This window comes from Mustelus asterias, chromosome 13 (assembly GCF_964213995.1).
Source record: "Mustelus asterias chromosome 13, sMusAst1.hap1.1, whole genome shotgun sequence".
Classification (NCBI taxonomy): Eukaryota; Metazoa; Chordata; class Chondrichthyes; order Carcharhiniformes; family Triakidae; genus Mustelus; species Mustelus asterias.
Genome location: NC_135813.1, coordinates 42,526,458 through 42,549,038, shown reverse-complemented (window position 1 = coordinate 42,549,038; position 22,581 = coordinate 42,526,458). Strand labels below are relative to the sequence as shown.

General features: G+C 47.7%; 1 protein-coding gene across 1 annotated transcript in view; it reads left to right on the top strand.

Annotated features, from left to right (window-relative positions):
• The first annotated feature begins 4,536 nt into the window (after positions 1-4,536).
• Positions 4,537-22,581, top strand: part of LOC144503027 (NMDA receptor synaptonuclear signaling and neuronal migration factor-like) — a 76,902-nt gene continuing 58,857 nt past the window's right edge. Inside the window, exons 1-3 of the mRNA XM_078227530.1 lie at positions 4,537-4,648; positions 8,621-9,088; positions 14,411-14,486. Of these exons, the coding sequence (XP_078083656.1) occupies positions 4,537-4,648; positions 8,621-9,088; positions 14,411-14,486 (656 nt within the window). The remainder of the gene's footprint in view (positions 4,649-8,620; positions 9,089-14,410; positions 14,487-22,581) is intronic.

Genomic DNA, 22,581 nt, shown 5'->3' with positions numbered 1-22,581 from the left:
TTGCTCTTACCAATACTGTCATGGACAGATGCACCTGTGGCAGGTAGATTGGTGAGGCTGAGATCAAGTAGAATTTTTCACCCCGAGCTGCAGTTTAAATCAGTTTGTTCTTTGGGGCAAAATACATGGCAACCATCAGGAGGTTTCCCTGCCCATGTTTGACTTGATGCCATGAGGCTTCACAAGGGCCACTGTCAATGTTGAGGACTCCCTCCCCACTGTCTACCACTGTGCTGCCGCCACCGCCTCTGCTGGGTCTGTCCTGTCAGCGGGACCGGTTATACCAGGGATAGTGATGGAGGTGTCTTGGGCACTTGCTGTAAGGTATAATTCACTGAATATAACCATGTCAGGCTGTTGTTTGACTAGGCTGTGGAACAGCTCTCTTGACCTTGGTAAAAATCCCTAGATGTTGTTGAGGAGGCCTCTGAGGGATTGATTGTGCCGGATCGGCCTTTGTCGAGTCCAATGTTTATGTCAGTAATAAGTGGTCTGCCAGCTTTTTTCTTATTCTACCTTTTTCTATAGCAGTTTGATAGGACTGAGTGGGTAGTTAAGAGTCAACTACATTGCATGAAGACTAAATCAGACAAGAATGGCAGATTTCCTTCCCTGAAGGACATTAGTGATCGAGTAAATCTTTTCTAACCATTGCAGAGACTAGCTTTTTATTGCGGGTTTAAATCACCAATTGAATTTAAATTGCCTCGCTGCCATGGTGGGATTTGAATCCATGTTTTGGGAGCCTCTGGATTACGAGTCCAGGGACGTAACGGATGGAATTCTCCCGCCCCGCCGCTGCTGCTAGCGAGGATGGACAACTTGGTGCTCAGCCAAATCTCCGCCCACTGCAGTGGGATAAGAGAACGGCCGGAAAATTCCGATCATTAGCAATGTGCTCCGGTTCCCATTGAGTGCGGGGTTGTGTGGTGATATTTAGCTTCGAGGATATACCTGTCACAAACCTTGCCTATCACCTCCTCCTCCTCATTTCCTGATGTGTTTTGTATGTAGTGTCCTGTGGCTATGCGTGAGAACCAGACAAAGCTCTTCTCATACTGAAATCCAGAGGATAAATTTGTTAAACACGCCCAGAAGAATGAATAAGTTATGAAGGTGAAAGTAGGTTAACGTTTTTGATTCCGACCCTTGGTTGCCTCCCATACACACTTAATCAACTTTTTCACAATCAGACTTTAAGTGGCATCCTCTATCATCTCCTGATTTGCAGCATTTTTGATTTTTCTTAATGGTTTGTTTCCCTGTATCTAGGTGTCCTGTTCTTTAATTCAGTTGTGGGATGTGGGCGTCACTGGCTAGGCCAGCATTTGTTGCCCATCCCCAATTGTCCTTAGGGCAGCACGGTGGCACAGTGGTTAGCACCACTGCCTCACAGCGCCAGGGACCCGGGTTCAATTCCGGCCTTGAGTATCTGTCTGTGTGGAGTTTGCACGTTCTCCCCGTGTCTGCGTGGGTTTTCCCCGGGTGCTCCGGTTTCCTCCCACAGTCCAAAGATGTGCATGTTAGGTGCATTGGCCATGCTGAATTACATCGTAGTGTCCAAAGATGTGTTGGTTAGGGGGATTAGTGGGTTAACTACATGGGATTACGGGGATAGGGCCTGGGTGGGATGCTCTGTCGGAGAGTCAGTGCAGACTTGATGGGCTGAATGGCCTCCTTCTGCACTGTAGGGATTCTATGATTCTATGAGAAGATAATGGGTGAGCTGCCTTCTTGAACCGCTGCGGTCCATGTGGTGTATGTACGCCCATAGTGCTGTTAGGGTGGAAGTTCCAGGATTTGGACCCAGTGACACTGAAGGAATGGTGATATATTTCCAAGTAAGGATGGTGAGTGACTTGGCAGGAAACTTGCAGGTAGTGGTGTTCCCATGTGTCTGCTGCCCTTGTCCTCCCAGGCAGTAGTGGTCATGAGTTCGGAAGTTGCTGTTGAAGGAATCTTGGTGAGTTGCTGCAGTGCATCTTGTAGATGGTACACACCGCTGCCTCTGTGCATTGGTGGTGGAGGGAGTGGCTGTGTAAGTTTGTGGGAGGGGTGCCAACTAAGCAGGCTCCTTTGTCCTGGATGGTGTCAAGCTTCTTGAGTGTTGTTGAAGCTGCACTCATCCAGGCAAGTGTAGAGTGTTCCAGCACACTCCTGACTTGAGCTTTGTAGATGGTGGACAGGCTTTGGGGAATCAGGGGGTGATTTACCCATTGCAGGATTTCCAGTCTCTGACCTGCTCGTGTAGCCACAGTATTTACATGACTAGTCAAGTTCAGTTTCTGGTTAAATGGTGTCTCTCCAGAACATCAATGGGTGACTCAGCGACGGTAATGCCATTGAATGTCAAGGGGTGATGGTTAAATTCTTTCTTGTTGGAGGTGGTCATTGCCTGGCACTTGCGTGGCATGAATGTTACTTGTCACTTAGCCCAAGCCCGTATATTGTCCAGATCTTGCTGCCATATGAGCACTGACTGTTTCACTATCTGAGGAGTCGCAGATGGTGCTGAACATTGTGCAATCATCAGCAAACACCCCCACTTCTGACCTTGTGATGGAAGGAAGGTCATTGACGAAGATGATTGGGCCGAGGACACGACTCTGAGGAACTCCTGCAGTGATGTCCTGGAAATGATTGTCCCCCAACCACCAGAATCATCTTCCTTTGTGCCAAGTATGACTCAAACCATCGGAGTTTCCTCACAATTTGAGCAATGGGAGCTGAATAAGAGCCAGTCTATCTAAGGCTGGCTTGCAACGGCTCTGTAATGTATCCCAGGTAAAGTTAGTGTCTCTCCATATTCCTGAGCACTGTGTGGCTGACCAACCCCCTCATCTGTAACAACACAGAAAAACCTGTGCTGGGTTGACACCCAGTACTCAGAGTTCCCTGAACTGAAGCAATCCAGCCACTCTCACTTCCCATCCTTAACCTGTGGTTTACCTGTGGGTGTGGTGTGCATTGAGAAGAGAATCTTGCAATGGTGGCTTAAGTGTTGATGTTCCTGAATGATTCTGTATCTCAGTTGCTTGCTCTGCGTCACTGTCTCTGAGGTGTATTGTGTAAGGGTTGGTGGAAGGGGTCAGACAGATTAATATCTGATTTTATATATACGCTGTAGGGAAAAGTGGTTTTAAGCTTCCATTTCTGAGTGAGACAGAATCCCAGCAGATTCTTTGCAGCCAGCGATTAAATGTAATTACAATGAGGCGGCTAATTGCTGCTGTGAAGCTGGAGTGAGTTGGCCCAGAGCCTGGTGTCCGCAGCCAGTCAGCATGTGGGTTCTGATTCCATCCAAGTCAAAAACAAGTTCCAGCCACTTGTACCTGTGGCTGTTTCTCTGTGTTTGCACTGGTACATTTCCGTAATTCTCCCTGTGTTTGTTCCTATCCTGTGGGTGTGAATTTGTATGTGATCTTGCCAATTGTGGGCGTATATCTGTCAGAATATATACGTCACTGACCATTAGTCTGTGTTTTTGTATATGTATTAGTATCTGTAGACTTGTATACGTGCTTGGTTATGTAAATGTTGGCATTTGTACTCATGTGCTTTAATGTAAATAAACTTGTCTGGAGAATATTTGAATCGTAGAATTCCTACAGAGCTAAAAGAGGTCATTCGGCCCATCAAGCCTGCAACGACCACAATCCCACCTAGACCCTATCCCTGTAACCCCACATATTTACCCTAGCTAGTCCCCCTAACACTATAGGGCAATTTAGCACGGCCAATCCACCTAACTTGCACATCTTTGGACTGTGGGAAGAAACCGGAGCACCCGGAGGAAACCCACGCAGACACGGGGAGAACGTGCAAACTCCACACAGACAGTGACCCAAGCCAGGAATCGAACCCAAGTCCCTGGTGCTGTGAGGCAGCAGTGGTAACCACTGTGCCACCGTGCCAGGTGGCACATTGCTTGCATATATTTTCATACATGCTTATAGATATGTAGCAAATGGGTATATATATGTGTATATTTGCATATATACATGTGCGTTCATATATTGGCTGGAAATGTACCGTCGCGCCCGCCCTGGAATCAGGGCGACTGTGGCTCACAGAACAGAATTCTCCATGGGCCTCGGGCGGGATTTTACGAACCTCGCCCGAGCAAGATCATAGAATACCGGCCATCGTGTTTGTACAGATGTGTGGTTGTATGTACATGTTTGCATGTGTGTATTTGCACATATTTGTGTGTGTGTAATAAATGTGTGCATGTTTGCATGTGTGTGTGTTTGTATTTATGTGTATCTGTATGAGTCCGTGCTGTCACTGTCCATCTCTACATGTCTTTGTATGTGTCTGTTTGCGTGCACACCTATTTATGTCCACGTGTGTGTATTTGTGTGTTTGTGTGTGCATGTTTATGACAGTGAACCCATGCTTTCATTGCTCTGCATCTTTACATGTGTCTATTTTCGTTAACTACACCTGCATGAATGTTGTCACTCAGTCCCTTGGTTTGTCAATCAAACCTCCCCGAACATTGTACATGCTGTAGTGCTGGTGATGCTTCCCGAAATGCCCCCATTTCACTCACAGTACATCACCCTGACTGAAGTGAAACATTTCCCGTTAGTTCACGGACAACAGCGACAGCCAGTGAAAGGCAGGAATGGGAATGGGTGGCAGGGCGAGTGGAGAAAGGGTTAATGGGAGTGGCTGGCGGGGGCAAGTGGAGAAAGGGTTAATGGGAGTGGGTGGTGCGGTGAGTGGAGAAAGGGTTAATGGGAGTGGGTGGCAGGGCGGGTGGAGAAAGGGTTTATGGGAGTGGGTGGCAGGGCGAGTGGAGAAAGGGTTAATGGGAGTGGGTGGGGGGTGAATGGAGAAAGGGTTAATGGGAGTGGGTGAGGGGTGAATGGAGAAAGGGTTAATGGGAGTGGGTGGCAGGGCGGGTGGAGAAAGGGTTAATGGGAGTGGATGGCAGGGCGGGTGGAGAAAGGGTTAATGGGAGTGGGTGGGGGGTGAATGGAGAAAGGGTTAATGGGAGTGGGTGGCAGGGCGGGTGGAGAAAGGGTTAATGGGAGTGGGTGGTGGGGCGAGTGGAGAAAGGGTTAATGGGAGTGGGTGGCGGGACGAGTGGAGAAAGGGTTAATGGGAGTGGGTGGTGCGGTGAGTGGAGGAAGGGTTAATGGCGAGCTCTCGCTGTGAAATGCATCTTTTCATTTCCTCCTGCAGCACGACCCATGGCTTCAATTGATTTTTCGCCCTCAAAGCTGCCAGTGAATCAGCTGCTTGTGTGTGTGAGAGAGTGAGAGAGTGTGAACAGTGAAAAGTGGCAGCAATTGTGCTCCCAGGTTTTAATGGTGTTTGCATTGATACGGGGGCATGAGTGGAGGCTGAACCATTGACTTACAGCAGAAATAGTTGCTTTTTGCGGGAGGAGAGGGAGGAGGAGGGGGTGGGAGGGGAGGATGGGTGCATGGCGGTATAGGTTCCTAGGATGATTAAAATAGGACTCAGGTATTAACAAAGGATTTCTTTGAATCATTTCCACTGTGCAGGTATTTGATATTTGAGGTTGTTGTTCTCCCCAGTTTTATCCCCTCTTCCCCTGGTATTGCTCATTCATCCCGGGACACTGCCCATTTACTGGTCCAAGTGGCTCAGATGATATCTTACCTCTGAGTCAAATGTTTAAGCCCCACTTCAGCATAAAATCTCGACTGACACTGATGTGGTGCTTGAGGGTGTGCTGCACTGTCAGAGGTACTGCCTTGCAGATGCCACATTCAACTATTTGCTCTTTCAGGTGACTGTAAAAGATCCATTTTTTTATTTATTCATGGGACAAGGGTGTCGCTGGCTAGGCCAGCATTTATTGCCCATCCCTAGTTGCCCTTGAGAAGGTGGTGGTGAGCTGCCTTCTTGAATCGCTGCAGTCCATGTTCTGTGGGTTGACCCACAATGCCGTTAGGGAGGGAATTCCAGGATTTTGACCCAGCGACTGTGAAGGAACAGCGATATATTTCCAAGTCCTTTAACACTGTTTTGAAGGAGAATTCTCCTCGATGGCCTGGCTGTCAGAGATACACTGAGGTCAGAAAGACTGTCAGATTACATAGAGTATGAGCGTTGTACTGAACTAGTGTGTTGGTGCGAGTTAGCAGGAGCATTTGATGAGCGACTTGTCAGGATTACACAGTGAACAGATCTGAGTTTATTAGGATTACGTACTGAGCAGATAAATGATAGTGGACGTACACTGATAGCTACAAGTAATTAAGATGGTACGCTAAGCTGGTCTGTGTTATCAGCAGTGTACACTGAACAGGTGCGGTTATCCGCGGATGTGTTTGAACAGATTCGGGCTTCCCTCTGTCACTTGCTTCACTGACTCCAGAGAATGAAAGAGTTCTTCTTGCAATGAGTTATGCAATGTGAAAATAACTGAGGATCTCTGCCTGGCACAGACAGGGTGGGCTGAATGGCCTCTTTCCGTGATGTAACGTTTCGATGGTTCGACGCTGCTATGTGCTACGGGATGGCTGGCCCCGTGTGGGTGACAGTATTGTTTATTGTATAAGTGCTACGTTACACTCTGTGTGGCATGAGCCTCTCACCCAGCCGGAACCCCAATGTGCCCTGACCGACTGGGCAAAGAAAACACAAAGAATCTCTCCGCTGCGCCCTGTGTTCTCAGAACTGGCATTTCTTATTGTGAAAAAGTAAAGAAAGAAAATGTCGGTCAAAGTGGGCTAGTGACTATCAGGAGCTCTGAATCTACTTCCTCTGCTGAAATCAACAGGAGGGGTTGGACCAGAGATTTTTCAATGGGAATTGTGTAAAGCTCTGGATGGTGATAGCTTCCGAACAGAACCTTCATTCCAAGCTTGTTGGACATTCGCAGTGTGTCCGTGTCTAAAACCACGTCCTGAACCCAAACAGGACCAGGTTTGTGAGCTGAGTTGCTCTCTCCAGTTACGTTGCGCACTGTAAACATTGACTGCTTCAAACAGCTCCATAAAACACCCTTCCCTCCTCCGACCGTCACCCCGGACCTTGGTTCCGACCGTCAGCCCGGACCTTGGTTCCGACCGCCAGCCCGGACCGTGGTTCCGACCGCCAGCCCGGACCGTGGTTCCGACCGCCAGCCCGGACCTTGGTTCCGACCGCCAGCCCGGACCTTGGTACCGACCGTCACCCCGGTCCTTGGTTCCGACCGTCTTCCACACCGATGGCAGCCAGGTCTCCACATCACACAAGTGGCCCATTCTTTGTGTGGGAACCGGGATGCCAGGCATCAAATAGGCTGTGCAACCATAACCGGCATTGTAGCCAAGTCCTGTTAGAATCCCCACAGTGCAGGAGGAGGCCATTCGGCCCATTGAGTCTGTACTGACCACAATCCCATCCATGCCCTATTCCTGTAACCCCACACATTTACCCTGCTAATCCCCCTGACACCAGGGTCAACTTAGCATGGCCCATCAATCTAACCCACACACCTTTGGACTGTGGGAGGAAACCAGAGCACCCGGAGGAAACCCACGCAGACCCGGGGAGAATGTGCAAACTCCACGCAGACAGTGACCGAGGCTGGAATCCAACCCGGGTTCCTGGCGCTGTGAGGCAGCAGTGCTAACCACTGTGCCACCCATTCTGTTCTTGGCCTTTGCCAATATATACACACATACCAACATACAAACACATACCAACATACATACACACACATACCAACATACACACACATGCCAATAGGCTCACACATGCTATCGACTGGAGATCAGCACCCAATGATGAACATGACATCCCAATGCACTTCCCAGCCTGTGTTGTACTCGCTGTGGTAATATAGGAAGCACAGCAGCCAATGTCTCCCATACATAGCAATGAGATAAAAGATCCGATAACCTGTTTTACTGAAATATTGGCCAGAACACAAAGGAAAAAAATGTTTTCTTTCTTCAACAAAATTCCACAGGATCTTTCACTGTCACCTCAGGGGCAGACCTTGTTTTAACATCTCATCTGAAGGACAGCATGTATGATGGAGCGGCACTCCCTCAGTCCTGACCCTCTGACACTCCCTCAGTACTGATCCTCTGTCAGTGCGGCACTCTCTCAGTACTGACCCTCTGACAGTGTGGCAATCCCTCAGTACTGGAGTAGATTTCTGAGTTCCAGATTTTGGAGCAAGGTTTGAGTCTACAGTCCTTTGAATCATAGAATCACTGCAGTGCAGAAGGAGGCCATTTGGCCCATCGAACCTGCACCGACAGCGATCCCACCCAGCCCCTTTCCCCGTAACCAGACATATTTACCCTTGTAATCTCCCTAACCTACACATCTTGGGACACTAAGGGAATCTAACATGGCCAATCAACCTAACCTGCACATCTTTGGAGTGTGGGAGGAAACCAGAGCACCCAGAGGAAACCCACACAGACACGGGGAGAATGTGCAGTCTCTGCACAGACAGTGACCCGAGGCTGGAATCGAACACGGGTTCCTGGCACACTGTGCCACCCTTTGAATCAGAGGTGAATGTGGGAAAACTGAGGTAGTTCAGAGAAAGGTTAGCAAAAGGATAGGGGGGGAGAACTTTGAAAGAGAGAAGTTGAGGCAGCCAGAGGTATAAACTGCCCCTCTCCTTGCCTTACAGATCACCTGGTGGCTGAGACTTTGATAGACCCGGAGGAGCGCTCCCAGACCCAACAGCCCACACAGAACAAGCGGCGGCTTTCCATGATCTCTCAGGGAAGATTCGACAGGAGTTTCTCCGAGGAAGGAGCCGAGAAAGCAGCCGAGGCTCAGAAGTCCCGGGTGTACACCATCTCCGGAGAGAGCCAGCTGCTGTCAGAAAGGGAGAACGAGGCCACGGTGGTGACCCCGGCCAAGGGCACGCGGCCCGGCAAAACGGGCCAAGCGGCGCCGCAGGGGCCCAGCAGCTCGCACAGCGGGCGGTGCCGGAGCTGGGCGGGCAGCAGGCAGGGCTCCAAGGAATGCCCTGGCTGCGCGAAGGCCCCCCTCACCTCCCAGCACTCCGTCGACATGGAGCACGTGCAGACGCGCGAGGCAGCGCGCCATCGCAAGAAGCTGGAGAGGATGTACAGCGTGGACAGAGTGTCTGGTGAGTAGCCGCTTAGGCCTCTGCAGGAAGTAGGGAAAGAAATAGGTGGAATTTTAAATAGTTTGTCATGGAATTTACACCCATTTTCACACAGTTAAATTCAGAGACCCACTTAAAACAGCAAAGGTTGACATGTTGGCAGCCAACATGCCGGGCGGCACGGTGGCACAGTGGTTAGCACTGCTGCCTCACAGCGCCAGGGACACAGGGGTTCAATTCGATTCCCAGCTTGGGTCACTGTCTGTGTGGAGCTTGCACATTCTCCCCGTGTCTGCATGGGTTTCCTCCCACACTCCAAAGACGTGCGGGTTAGGTGGATTGGCCATGATAATTTAGTGACCCTTAGTGTCAGGCCGATTAGCAGGGTAAATGCATGGGGTTACGAGAATAGGGCATGGGTGGGATTGTTGTTGGTGCAGAGTCAATGGGCCAAATGGCCTCCTTCTGCACTGTAGGATTCTATGATATGGGTCAAGGACAGGCAGAAGGGATTAGTTTAATTTGGTGTCATGTTCAGCACAACATCGTGGGCTGATGGGCCTGTTCCTGTGCTGTACTGTTCTGTGTTGTCTGTACAAGTTGGACACGGGATCTCACGTTCAGAAATTGGTATCTGCTGCAAACCTAAAGCAGGCAAACAGGTACCGACCTTCCCACCAGGAGAGAGACTGGACAGGGCGGAGTTAGAGAGAATTTGTTTTCGATAGAATCACAGAACCATTGGGACCAACCTGTGCATGAGGTTCCTCTCACCCTCTGATATCTTCCAGCATCAACATTTCCTGCCGTTCCATTCCCTCTCGTGATTATCCAAACACACTGATAATATCGTACGGTAGCAAGTTCCACATTCCCAACACTTTGAAGGTTTTATTCGATTTGTTAATGTCTAGCTGCTACTTATGGTCCTTAGTTCTGGGCAGTGTCAGAGGTGTAAAGTCAGGAGCAATCCAATGCTAGATTGTGTTAGAACAGAAGACAGATGCTGAGCAAAGGGATAGGATGGTGAATGAATGGGGAGAACTGCCTGAGGAGAGAGAGGGACACCTTGCGCTGGCAAAGCCAAGCCAGAATTGGATGGACAGCCACTGAGGAACACGAGAGATGGTGGACCCCCTCCCACACCCCCTACCCCCACCGAGGCAGGAACACAACGATGGAGCCTATCGAAAATAGCTGCTGGCTGGTTACCCTCACATTCCTGTCGACATTCAAGCTTTCGCCCTGGTGGGAACTGAACTAGGCCCTCAGCAACAAGGGGTCAGCACCTCATCAGCCCAGGCCCATTGAGATCGTACCACTCCAGGAAGGACCCTGGAGAAATTTTCTAAGCACCGACTGGTGGGTCTGTTGACGCTAACCATCAAGCAACCTCGCCAAATAATTGGGAATAAAGGACTTTTGGAACAGTTCTTTGGGACATTCCCCCCCCCCTCTCCCCACTCCTTTTAAAATGTTACAGTCCATCTTCACCACGTTACAGTGAGTGACCAGCACTTTATCATTTCCTTGGCCGCCATCTCTGTGTGTGGAAGGAGTTTTGCCAGGACTTATCTGCTCCCTGCCTGGTATCTTTGCCAAGCTACAAGTTGGATCTGGGGCAGGGAAGTGCTGGCCTGGACTTGCCGCCATTGGAAAGCTCACTCTGGAGGCAAATTCAAGCCCTGGGTGTTGAGGGAGAGTCGTAACTCCTCCCCCCCCCCCCCCCCCCCCCCCCACTCTGAATCAAGTTCAAAACAATTGCATTACCATTCTGGCACTACGATTGCAATCCTATTGAGAAATAATTTGCAGTTTGTTGCTAGGAAACTGCAGGCTGCATATACGATGTAGTAACGTAGTCTGGGTTACTGGGTTACAATATTCCTGTCTAAATACAATCGAGTAGTTACACCTGCAATGCGAAACCACCTGAATGGACAATGCAGACATGACCTGTTGGCTGCCAATCTTGGGTAATTGCGAATAGAATCTACTATTAACCATAATGGACTCAATTACCATTTTCTATCAGTCTCCCCCACCCAGACCTCCTGAACATATGAGAAGTGGACTGCATGTCACATTTTTCCTAGGGACGTGGGTGTCGCTGGCTGGGCCAGCATTTGTTGCCCATCCCTAATTGCCCTTGAACTGAGTGACCTGCTTGGCCATTTCAGAGGGCAGTTCAGAGTCAACTACATCACTGTGGCTCTGGAGCCACATGTAGGCCAGACCGGATAAGGACGGCAGATTTCCTTCCCTAAAGGGCATTAGTGAACCAGATGGGTTTTTGCGACACTCATTGACAGTTTCATGGTTTCCATGACAGAGATTAGCTTACAATTCCAGATTTTATTAATTGAATTCACATTTCACCGGCTGCGGTGGTGGGATTTGAACCCGGGTCCCCAGGACACAAGCCTGGGCCTCTGGATTACTAGTCCAGTCACTGCATTCTCTCTCACTAAAACCTGTTAACGGGGGAGGAGAGTTGCAAGCTGTTGCTTTGCAGTGGAATCTGCTCCCAATTAGAAACTGTGCTGTACTCTATGGAAGGATGAGGGGGGGGGATCTCACTGAAACTTACAGAATACTGAAAGGCCTGGATAGGCTGGACGTGGGGAAGATGTTTCCATTAGTGGGACAGATGAGGATCCGAGGGCACAGCCTCAAAGTAAAGGGACGGCCCTTTAGTACTGAGATGAGGAGGAATTTCTTCAGCCAAAGGGTGGTGAATCTGTGGAATTCATTGGCGCAAAAGGCTGTGGAGGCCAGGTCATTGAGTATATTTACGACAGATATAGATAGAATCTTGATTGGTCACGAGATCAAAGGTCACAGGGAAAGGAGAATGGGGTTGAGAAACTTATCAGCCATGATTGAATGGCAGAGCAGACTCGATGGGCCGAATGGCCTAACTCTGCTCCTCTATCTTATGAAACCAGCAGAACAATCTGACGATAGGTCTGGCTGGATTGTGACCAGGTGTTTTACAATTCAGAGACAAGACCTGTGCGTTCCTGAAGACCAGACTCCTGGAATCTCAAACTATGGAATTCAGGGGTGGGAGCTGAGGTGCGGGCCATGGGTGTGCCAGGATAGGGATGTCCACCCGGAGGCTGGAGGGCCATGTACAGCTTCCGAGCCCTGTTCATCTGCCTTCCAGCCTCCAGCACCTACCGCCACATAGAATCAGGCAAATTTGATGCTGCTACCTCACTGCTGGATGAATCAAGTTTCCTGTCTCCCCCAGAACTCGTCCCAATGTCCCAGAAATGGAAAGCTCTTCCTCCGGCGTCATCTCTCCAGCCACACATTCACTTGCTCCTTCCTCCTATTTCTAGTTCTTTACTTGCCAATGTGTGGGGACCAGAGCATTGCAGGTGACACAGACTTAGAGGTGTTGTGAACTGTGAGGGTGTAAGCGACAAGATGACATAGGTGGAACATGAGGCCGATGAAATTTAATACAGAGAAAGTTGAGGTGATGCATTTTGTTATGGAAGGGCAAGGATTGGCAATATAAAATAAAGGGTACATATCTAAAGGAAGTCCAGGTGAAGAGAGACCTGAGCGTATATGTGCACAGAGCGTTGAAGGTGATAGAACAGCTTAAGAAAATATTTACTAAGACATACATTATGTTGGCACAATGGTTAGCACTGCTGCCTCACAGCTACAGGGACCTGGGTTCAATCCCGGCCTTGGGTTACTGACTGTACGGAGTCTGCACGTTTTCCCCGTGTCTGCGTGAATTTCCTCCCACACTCCAAAGATGTGTAGGTGAGGTGGATTGGCCATGCTAAATTGCCCCTTAGTGTCCCAAGATGTGTAGGTAAGGGAGGTTACCCATGGGGTTACGGGGATAGGATGGAGGGGAGGCCCTGGGGTAAGATACTCTGTCAGAGAGTCGGTGCAGACTCGATGGGCCGAATGGCCTCTTCTGCACTGTAAGTTCTATGATACAGGATCCTGGACTTTATAAATCGAGGCATAGAGTACAAAATCAAGCTCGTTATGTTAATCCTGTACAAAACACTGGTTCACCCTCAACTGTTTATTTACTTATTTATTGGTGTCACAAGTAGGCTTACATTAACACTGCAATGAAGTTACTGTGAAAATCCCTTAGTCGCCACATTCCGGCATCTGTTTGGGCACTCTGAGGGAGAATTTAGCATGGCCAATGCACCCTAACCCGCACGTCTTTCAGACTGTGGGAGGAAACCGGAGCACCCGGAGGAAACCCACACAGACACGGGGAGAATGTGCAAACTCCACACAGACAGTGACCCAAACCGGGAATCGAACCTGGGTCCCTGGCGCAGTGAGGCAGCAGTGCTAACCACTGTGCCACTGTGCCGCCCTGCATCCAGGTCTGGGCTCCACATTTAGGAAAGGTGAGAAGACATTGGAGAGGGAACAGAGAATGGTTCCAGGACTGAGGGACTTCAGTTCCAAGGATAGATTGGAGAAGCTGGGACTGTTCTCTTTAGAGAAGCGAAGACTGAGAGGAGGCTGTTCAAAGCTCCTGAGGGGCCTAGGCAGAGTAGATCGAGAAAAACCCAGCAGCAGAGGGGGCGAGAACCAGAGGCCAATAACTTAGATCCAACACGAGGAAAACATTTCTATGCAGAGGGTTGTGAGGATCTGGAACACGCTGACTGAGAATGTGGTGGAGGCTTTCAAAAGAGATTTGGATCATTATCTGATGAGACAACATTTCGATGGCTACAGGGGGGAAGGCGAGGGATGCTCTTACAGAGAATAGGCATAGAGATGATGAGCCAAATGGCTTGCTTCTGCTTTGGTTGTGTCAGCATCACAGACTAACATCCATATTGCTCCAATATTTATATAGCTAGCACTAGCCTATGCACTAAAATCATTCTATGATTCAAAGTTCTGTTAGATTCAACAATTCGGGGTATAAGTAAATCAATGGGATTGCGATTTAGGAACTTACATTGTTTGTATCTGGGTAGTCCACAAGTTTGGACAGTTTTATACAGTAGGACAAGGCCGCTGCGATTCGAGGCTTTGGTTTTGTAAAAGTACCTGTACGTTTGGGCTTCTCTCGCCACCCTCTTCCCCTGAAGCTGGGAAAGAAAGCTAGGACGCTGATCTGGATAATTTCCAAGTGTCCTCGCTCACTGACATGGCTATTGGAAGTCCCTCCATCCTCTGTGTCTCATCAGCTTCAACAACTGGCCCCTGTCGCTGCCACATTAGCTCTACAGGCACTTCACAGCTCTCCATTTTAAAATGACCTTTACGAAATCACTTTGCTAATAATCCCTGGCTGGATAATCTTGAGTGAAATGTGTTTTCCTTTTTCAGATGACGTTCCAATTCGGACTTGGTTCCCAAAGGAAAACCTCTTCAACTTTCAGACGGCGACCACCACGATGCAGGCGTGAGTATGATAACACACTGTCCTCTCAATCTGCTGTGGTCATGTGGAAGAACCCAGAGCGTGTCTGATCATTGTTGGGCCAGTGTTGCTGAGAGAGAAAAAAAGTCACGTCTGCTTTTAAAGGTTATTTACTAGTGTCACAAGTAGGCTCACATTAACACTGCAATGAAGTTACTGTGAAAATCCTCGATCTGCCGCACTCCAGCCTGTTAGGTACACCGAGGGAGAATTTAGCATGGGCAATGCACCTAACCAGTACATCCTTCAGATTGTGGGAGGGAACCGGAGCACCCGGAGGAAACCCACGCAGACACGGGGAGAAAGTGCAAACTCCACACAGACAGTGACCCGAGGCCGGGAATTGAACCCAGGTCCCTGGCGCTGTGAGGCAGCAGCGCTAACCGCCGTTAGCTACCATGTGGCATTATTCAATAAAGGATCGCAACTTAATCTTGTGCACAACATTCAAAGCAAAGGATGTGTTTATTGGTTGTTGTGCTGCCGATCTCCTATCTTTTAAATAACCTGCCCTCTCAGATGGGTAAAGAAAGTCCAAGACACTGTTTTGAAGAAGAACAGGCATGTCCTCAGCAGTGTCCTGGCCAACATTCATCCCTCCACTCAGACCAGAATCTGCCTGCTGTTTGTGGGAGCTTGCGGTGCACCTATAGGCTGCCACATTTGCCCATGAAACAATAGTGACGCGACTGCAAAGAGTAATTAATTAGCTGTGAAGTGCTTCGGGATGTCACGGACACATGAAATATGCAATATAAATGCTAATTCTTTCATTAATTGAGCACCATTGGTTGCAAGGTCCAATCAGCCAGACTGTGTTGGAAGTCCCCTTTGGCTCACTGACATATTGTTCGATGATTGCATTGGGGCCTCACAAGAGCGAAAAATTCCCTGCCGTGGGAATTTCTCAGAACTAAGCTCTGACTCATGGCAGAGATAATGATCCCTGTTTGAAACTGAGACAGAAGAGCCACTCATCGTTAGTTGTATTGTTCCAGTCATTCTCTCTGCACTGTGAGGCATTGTGGCCAACACTGAGACACCAACACATCTGAGGCTCCTGTGGGTAGTAATGAATGGGAGTGAGGCGCCCCTTTTTCAAACTGTTTTTGCGCAGGAGCTGATAGACGATAAGCTGTACAATACCATGATAGGAAAGAACCATTGCCTTTAAAACTCCACGTTACATTTGCTGGAGCTAAAGTTTATTTATTAGTGTCACAAGTAGACTTACATTAACACTGCAATGAAGTTACTGTGAAAATCCCCTAGTCGCCACACTCCGGCACCTGTTCGGATACACTGAGGGAGAATTTAGCATGGCCAATGCACTCAACCAACACATCTTTCAGGCTGTGGGAGGACACCTGAGCACCCGAAGTAAACCCACGCAGACATGGGGAGGATGTGCAGACTCTGCACAGACAGTGACCCAAGCCGAGAATCGAACCCAAGTCCCTGGCGCTGTGAGGCAGCAGGGCCACTGTGCCTCCCCTGACACTACCTGAGGGAGTATTTAGCCCTCTATATGCTGTAAATTAATAAAGCCAATACTGAGACCTGCACAAGCCATACAGCAGCACCAGAATGAGCTGCATTCATATAGCAACATCCCAATGCACTGTGCGGCAGTGAAATCTGATCAAAATTGGCACCGAGTCTAAAAAGGAGGTATTTGAATAAAAGCTTATTAAGAGATCAGTTTTAACGGAGAACATGAGGATAGAAGGAATAGGGGCAGGACCAGACCACTGGGCCCATCGAGCCTGCCCCACCATTCAATACAATCATGGCTGACCTTGGATTTTGACTCCCATTTTCCAACCCGCACCCCATTCCCCCCCACCCCCCACACCCCTTAATTCCCTGAGGGATCCTGGTCTTTAATATAGTCAGCAACGGAGCACCCACAGCCCTCTGGGGTAGAGATTTCCAAAGACTCACAACCCTTTGAGTGAAGAACGTTCTCCTCATCTCAGTCCTGAACGATCGGCCCCTTGTCTTGAGACTGTGCCACCATATTGCAGGGGGGGTGGATGAAGTTCAAGGTGGAGAAGTTCAATGCAGAGAGGTGTGAGGTGATGCATTTTGGTAGGAAGAACATGGAGAGACAATATAAAATAATGGGTAAAATTCTTAAAGGGATGCCGGATCAGAGGGACCTGGGTGTATATGTGCATAGATCACTGAAGGTGGCAGGACAGGTGGGGAGAGCAGTTAATAAAGCACACAGTATTCTGGGCTTTATTAAAAGATAGCCATGATGTAGAGATGCCGGCGTTGGACTGGGGTAAAGACAGTAAGAAGTGTCACCTGGTGTTTAACCTGGTGTTGTGAGACTTCTTACTTTATTAAAAGGGGCAGAGAGTACGAGAGCAAGGAGGTTATGCTGAACTTGTACAAGACACTCGTTAGACCACAGCTGGAATATTGTGTACAGTTCCGAGTGCCACATTATAGGAAGGATGTGAATGCATTGTAGAGAGCGCAGAAGAGATTTACAAGAATGGTTCCAGGAATGAGAAGCTTCAGTTATGAGGATAGATTGAAAAGTTGGGGCCATTCCCCTTGGAGAGAAGAAGGCTACGAGGAGATTTGATAAAGATGTTCAAAATCGTGAGGGTGCTGTAGCGTATATCGATAGAGTAGATTGGGAGAAATGGTTCCTGCTTGTGAAAGGATCAAGAAATGGAGAGCACGGATTAAAATTGATTTGCAAAAGAAGCAAATTTGATGTGAGAAAGATCTTTTTGACACAAGTGGTTGGGGTCTGGAATGTTCCGCCTGGAAATGTAATGGGGGCAAGCTCAATCGAGGCTTTCATTAGGGTATTAAAGGATAATTTGAATAGAAACAACGTGCAGGGGTACGGGGAAAAGGCAGGGGAATGGCACTAAATCATGATGTTCGTTTGGAGAGCCAGTGCGGGCATGATGGGCCGAATGGCCTCCTTCTGCATCAATTCTGTGATTCTATGATTTCTCGACCAATCGCTCAGCATCCAGCATATCAAACTTCAACAGAATTTTGCAGATTTCAATGAGATCACCTCTCATTTTTCTAAACTGGAGACAATGTAAGTCCAATTTACTCAACCCTTTATCATAGGACATCCTGTCAGCCCAGGTACCAATTTAATAAGTGGAGCGGTTTAGAGAGGGAATTCCAGAGCTGAGGGTAAAGATGGCTAAATCCACATTGTCAGAAATGGGATGAAGCAAGTGGGGGATGCATAAGAGAATGGATTGGAGGAATGCAGATATCTTGTAAGGCCAGAGGAGGTCTAAAGAGATGGGGAAAGATGAGTGTATGGAGAGTTTGAACTCAAGGAGCAGAATTTGAAATTGAGGTGTTCTGGGTGTGGGAGCAATGTAAGCTGGTGAGCACAATGGTGGAGGGTGAACAGGACTTGGTGAGTGTAAGGATATGGGTAACAGAAAATGAATGATTCCTTATATACACGTACAAGAGCTAACACTGAGATCTACATGAGCTGCAGGGTAGCAGATGAAATGTACCGTATCCTGGTCTTTGTGTACAGCTATAATGTACAGGAGAGGAAATGGAGCCAATCATAAGCAGCACAGTTATTCTTGTGAGGATGTGTTCCCTTTTATCCGCTCTGTACAGTACGTGCAGGAAGCTGCATCTGAATCCAGCAATAACAGAAGCTGCGTGAACTTGCTGGGGCTTAAGCACTGGGGGCTCCATACCCTAAATAGCATTCCAGTAATTTGGAACTAATTGGGTGCTGTCCAGTATTCAAGCCTTCGCTGAAGCACCTCTGACCTATTCTTCCTATCAGTGGGTCTGTGCTGAATGTGTGAGATATGCCAGCACTTGAGAGCTCAGCTTGGTGTTTAATGAGCTCACGCTGAATATTGAAAAGCAGAGGGTTCAGACAGCTCGCATGTACAGCCAGCGCTCCATTTACAACAAAATGTAAATGTAATATACCAGCTGTGCTCCATGCATTATGTAATAACTGCAGGCTTTCAACCTATTGCCTGCCTGATGATAATCCACCCTGGCAGTGGACAGATCAAGTAATACAAAGGATCGGTAATCGCTCTGATCGTGAAAGCAGAGAGCTTTCAAAGCCCTGACACTATCACTTGTGCTTTGCATGCCCCAGAATTTTTTGTTCCTCTGTGTGTTACCTAGGCAATGGGTTAAACACACACACACACTCACAATCCCACCCTTTCTGCCACCTGACCTCGGGTGACAATTACTCCTATCTCCATAATCCCATGTATTTATCCTGCTAATCCCGGGACACTAAGGGGCAATTTAGCATGGCCAATCAACCTAACCCACACATCTTTGGACTGTGGAGGAAACCGGAGCACCCGGAGGAAATCCACACAGACACGGGGAAAACATGCAGACTCCGCATAGACAGTGAGCCAAGCCGGGAATTGAACCCAGGTCCCTGACGCTGTGAGGCAGCAGTGCTAACCACTGTGCGCCCGATAGTTATGATAATATTCACCTCGTTGAATTGACACAATTTTGCACACTAACCATTCACAGAGATTGTCAGTTATGTATCAATGAATGCAAACTTGTTGCTACTGTTGAACTTTGGGTTTAATCTACCAATACCTTAGATTTGATTTATTATTGTCAGATGTATTGGTATACAGTGAAAAGTATCGTTTCTTGCGTGCTATATAGACAAAGCATACCATTCATAGAGTACATGGGGCAGCACGGTGTAACAGTGGTTAGTGCTGCTGCCTCACAGCACCAGGAACCCAAGTTCGATTCCCGGCTTGGGTCACTATCTATATGGAGTCTGCACATTCTCCCTGTGCTTGCGTGGGTTTCCTCCGGGTGCTCCTGTTTCCTCCCACAGTCCAAAAGATGTGCTGGTTAGGTGCATTGGCCGTGCTAAATTTTCTTCAGTGTACCCGAATAAGCACCGGAGTGTGGTGACGAGGGGGATTTTCACAGTAACTTCATTGCAGTGTTAATGTAAGCCTACTTGTGACCCTAATAAATAAACTTTAAACTATTAGCAGAGGGAGAGAAAGAAAGATATAAAGGTTTACATTCTCAGAATAGCCCAAAATGCCAATGAAGTACTTTTATAGTGTGGAGTCAGAATTTCACACAGGAAACTCCCACAAATTGTGAATGGGGTAAAAGACCAATTAACCTGTGGTGTAGGCAGACGTTGAAGTGCAAAGAGAGAAAGATCGATGTATTTGGGTGACTGAAATCCTACTCTATAATATAAGCATGCTATAAATCAAAACAAACAATGGGTGGCACAGTGGCGCAGTGGTTAGCACTGCTGCCTCACAGCACCAGGGACCCGGGTTCGATTCCAGCCTCGGGTGACGGTGCGGAGTTTGCACGTTCTCCCCGTGCCTGCGTGGGTTTCCTCTGGGTGCTCCGGTTTCCTCCCACAGTCCAAAGACAAGCTAAATTACCCCTTAGTGTCAGGGGTAAATATGTGGGGTTCAGGGCCTGGGTGGGGTTGTGTTTGGTGCAGACTTGATGGGCCAAATGGCCTCCTTCTGCACTGTAGAGATTCTATGATTCTATGAAACATTTGCTTGAGGTGTTCCGTGATGAATTAATATTGATGTGGAGATGCCAGCGCTGGACTGGGGTAAACACAGTAAGAGTTTTAACAACACCAGGTTAAAGTCCAACAGATTTATTTGGTAGCAAATGCCATTAGCTTTCGGAGCACTGTTCCTTCGTCAGATGGAGTGGATATCTGCTCTCAAACAGGGCACAGAGACACAAAATCAAGTTACAGAATACTGATTAGAATGCGAATACAGCCAACCAGGTCTTAAAGATACAGACAATGTGAGTGGAGGGAGCATTAGGCACAGGTTAACCTGGGGAATTTCATGCAGATAACTCACCGTGGGATTTCCGTTGCCCATCTACATCAATAGCTGTTGTCTCAAACTAAAACAGAGAATGCCGGAAAAACTCAACAAGTCTGACAGCATCTGTGACGAGAGAATAGAGCCAACGTTTCGAGTCTGGATGATCCTTCATCTACTACTCCAAATGCAAATTAGATGTAAAAGATTCCATGGTATTGTTCAAAGAGGATGGTGGAGTTTTCCCAGTGGTTTGCTCAATACTTAGCCCTTAACCAACACTAGAAAACAGAATATCTGGCCTGACCTTACTGTGCGTAATTGACTTTTGCTACATTACAGCAGTGACTGTACTTCAGAAGTTCTCAATTGACCATGAGGTACTTTGAGATGCTATAAGGTTGCAAACGGTGCTATATAAATGCAAGTTTATTTTCTTTCTTTAACAAAGGGAAAATTTTCTAAATCAATATATAGAGGTACCAACGAGAGGGGATGCAATATTAGATCTCCTATTAGGAAACGAGTTAGGACAAGTGAAGTAAGTATGTGTAGGAGAACACTTTGGTTCCAGTGATCATAATGCCATTAGTTTCAACTTAATCATGGATAAAGATAGATCTGGTTGAGGTTCTAAACTGGAAAAAGGCCAAATTTGAAGAAATGAGAAAGGATCTAAAAACCGTAGATTGGGACAGGCTGTTCTCTGGCAAGGATGTGATTGGTAAGTGGGAGGCCTTTAAAGGAGAAATTTTGAGAGTGCAGAGTTTGTATGTTCCTGTCAGGATTAAAGGCAAAGTGAATAAGAATAAGGAACCTTGGTTCTCGAGGGATATTGGAACTCTGATAAAGAAGAAGAGAGAGATGTATGACATGTATAGGCAACAGGGAGCAAATAAGATGCTTGAGGAGTATAAAAAGTGCAAGAAACTACTTAAGAAAGAAATCAGGAGGGCTAAAAGAAGACATGAGGTTGATTTGGCAGACAAGGTGAAAGATAATCCTAAGAGCTTCTACAGGTATATTAAGAGCAAAAGGATAGTAAGGGATAAAATTGGTCCTCTTGCAGATCAGAGTGGTCGGCTATGTATGGAACCAAAAGAAATGGGGGAGATATTAAATGGGGTTTTTGCATCCGTATTTACTAAGGAAACTGGCATGGAGTCTATGGAAATAAGGCAAACAAGTAGGGAGGTCATGGAACCTATACAGATTAAAGGGGAGGAGGTACTTGCTGTCTTGAGGCAAATCAGAGCAGATAAATCCCCAGGACCGGACAGGGTATTCCCTCGGACCTTGAAGGAGACTAGTGTTGAAATTGCAGGGGCCCTGGCAGATATATTTAAAATGTTGGTATCCACCGGTGAGGTGCCGGATGATTGGAGGATAGTTCATGTTGTTCCGTTGTTTAAAAAAGGCTCAAAAAGTAATGCGGGAAATTATAGGCCAGTAAGTTTGACGTCAGTCGTAGGTAAATTATTGGAAGGAGTACTAAGAGATAGGATCTACAAATATTTGGATAGACAGGAACTTATTAGGGAGAGTCAACATGGCTTTGTGCCTGGTAGGTCATGTTTAACCAATCTATTCGATTTTTTCGAGGAGGTTACCAGGAAAGTGGATGAAGGGAAGGCAGTGGATGTTGTCTACATGGACTTCAGTAAGGCCTTTGACAAGGTCCCGCATGGGAGGTTAGTTAGGAAGGTTCAGTCGCTAGGTATACATGGAGAGGTAGTAAATTGGATTAGACATTGGCTCAATGGAAGAAGCCAGAGAGTGGTAGTGGAGAATTGCTTCTCTGAGTGAAGGCCTGTGCCTCCATCTCCACATCATGACTAGTGGTGTGCCACAGGGATCAGTGCTGGGTCCATTGTTGTTTGTCATCTATATCAATGATCTGCATGATAATGTGGTAAATTGGATCAGCAAATTTGCTGATGATACAAAGATTGGAGGTGTAGTGGACAGTGAGGAAGGTTTTCAAAGCTTGCAGAGGGATTTGGACCACCTAGAAAAATGGGCTGAAAAATGGCAGATGGAGTTTAATGCAGACAAGTGTGAGGTATTGCACTTTGGAAGGACAAACCAAGGTAGAACATACAAGGTAAATGGTAGGACACGGAAGAGTGCAGTAGAACAGAAGGATCTGGGAAAACAGATACATAATTCCTAAAAGTGGCGTCAAAGGTATTTAGGGTCGTAAAGAGTGCTTTTGGTACATTGGC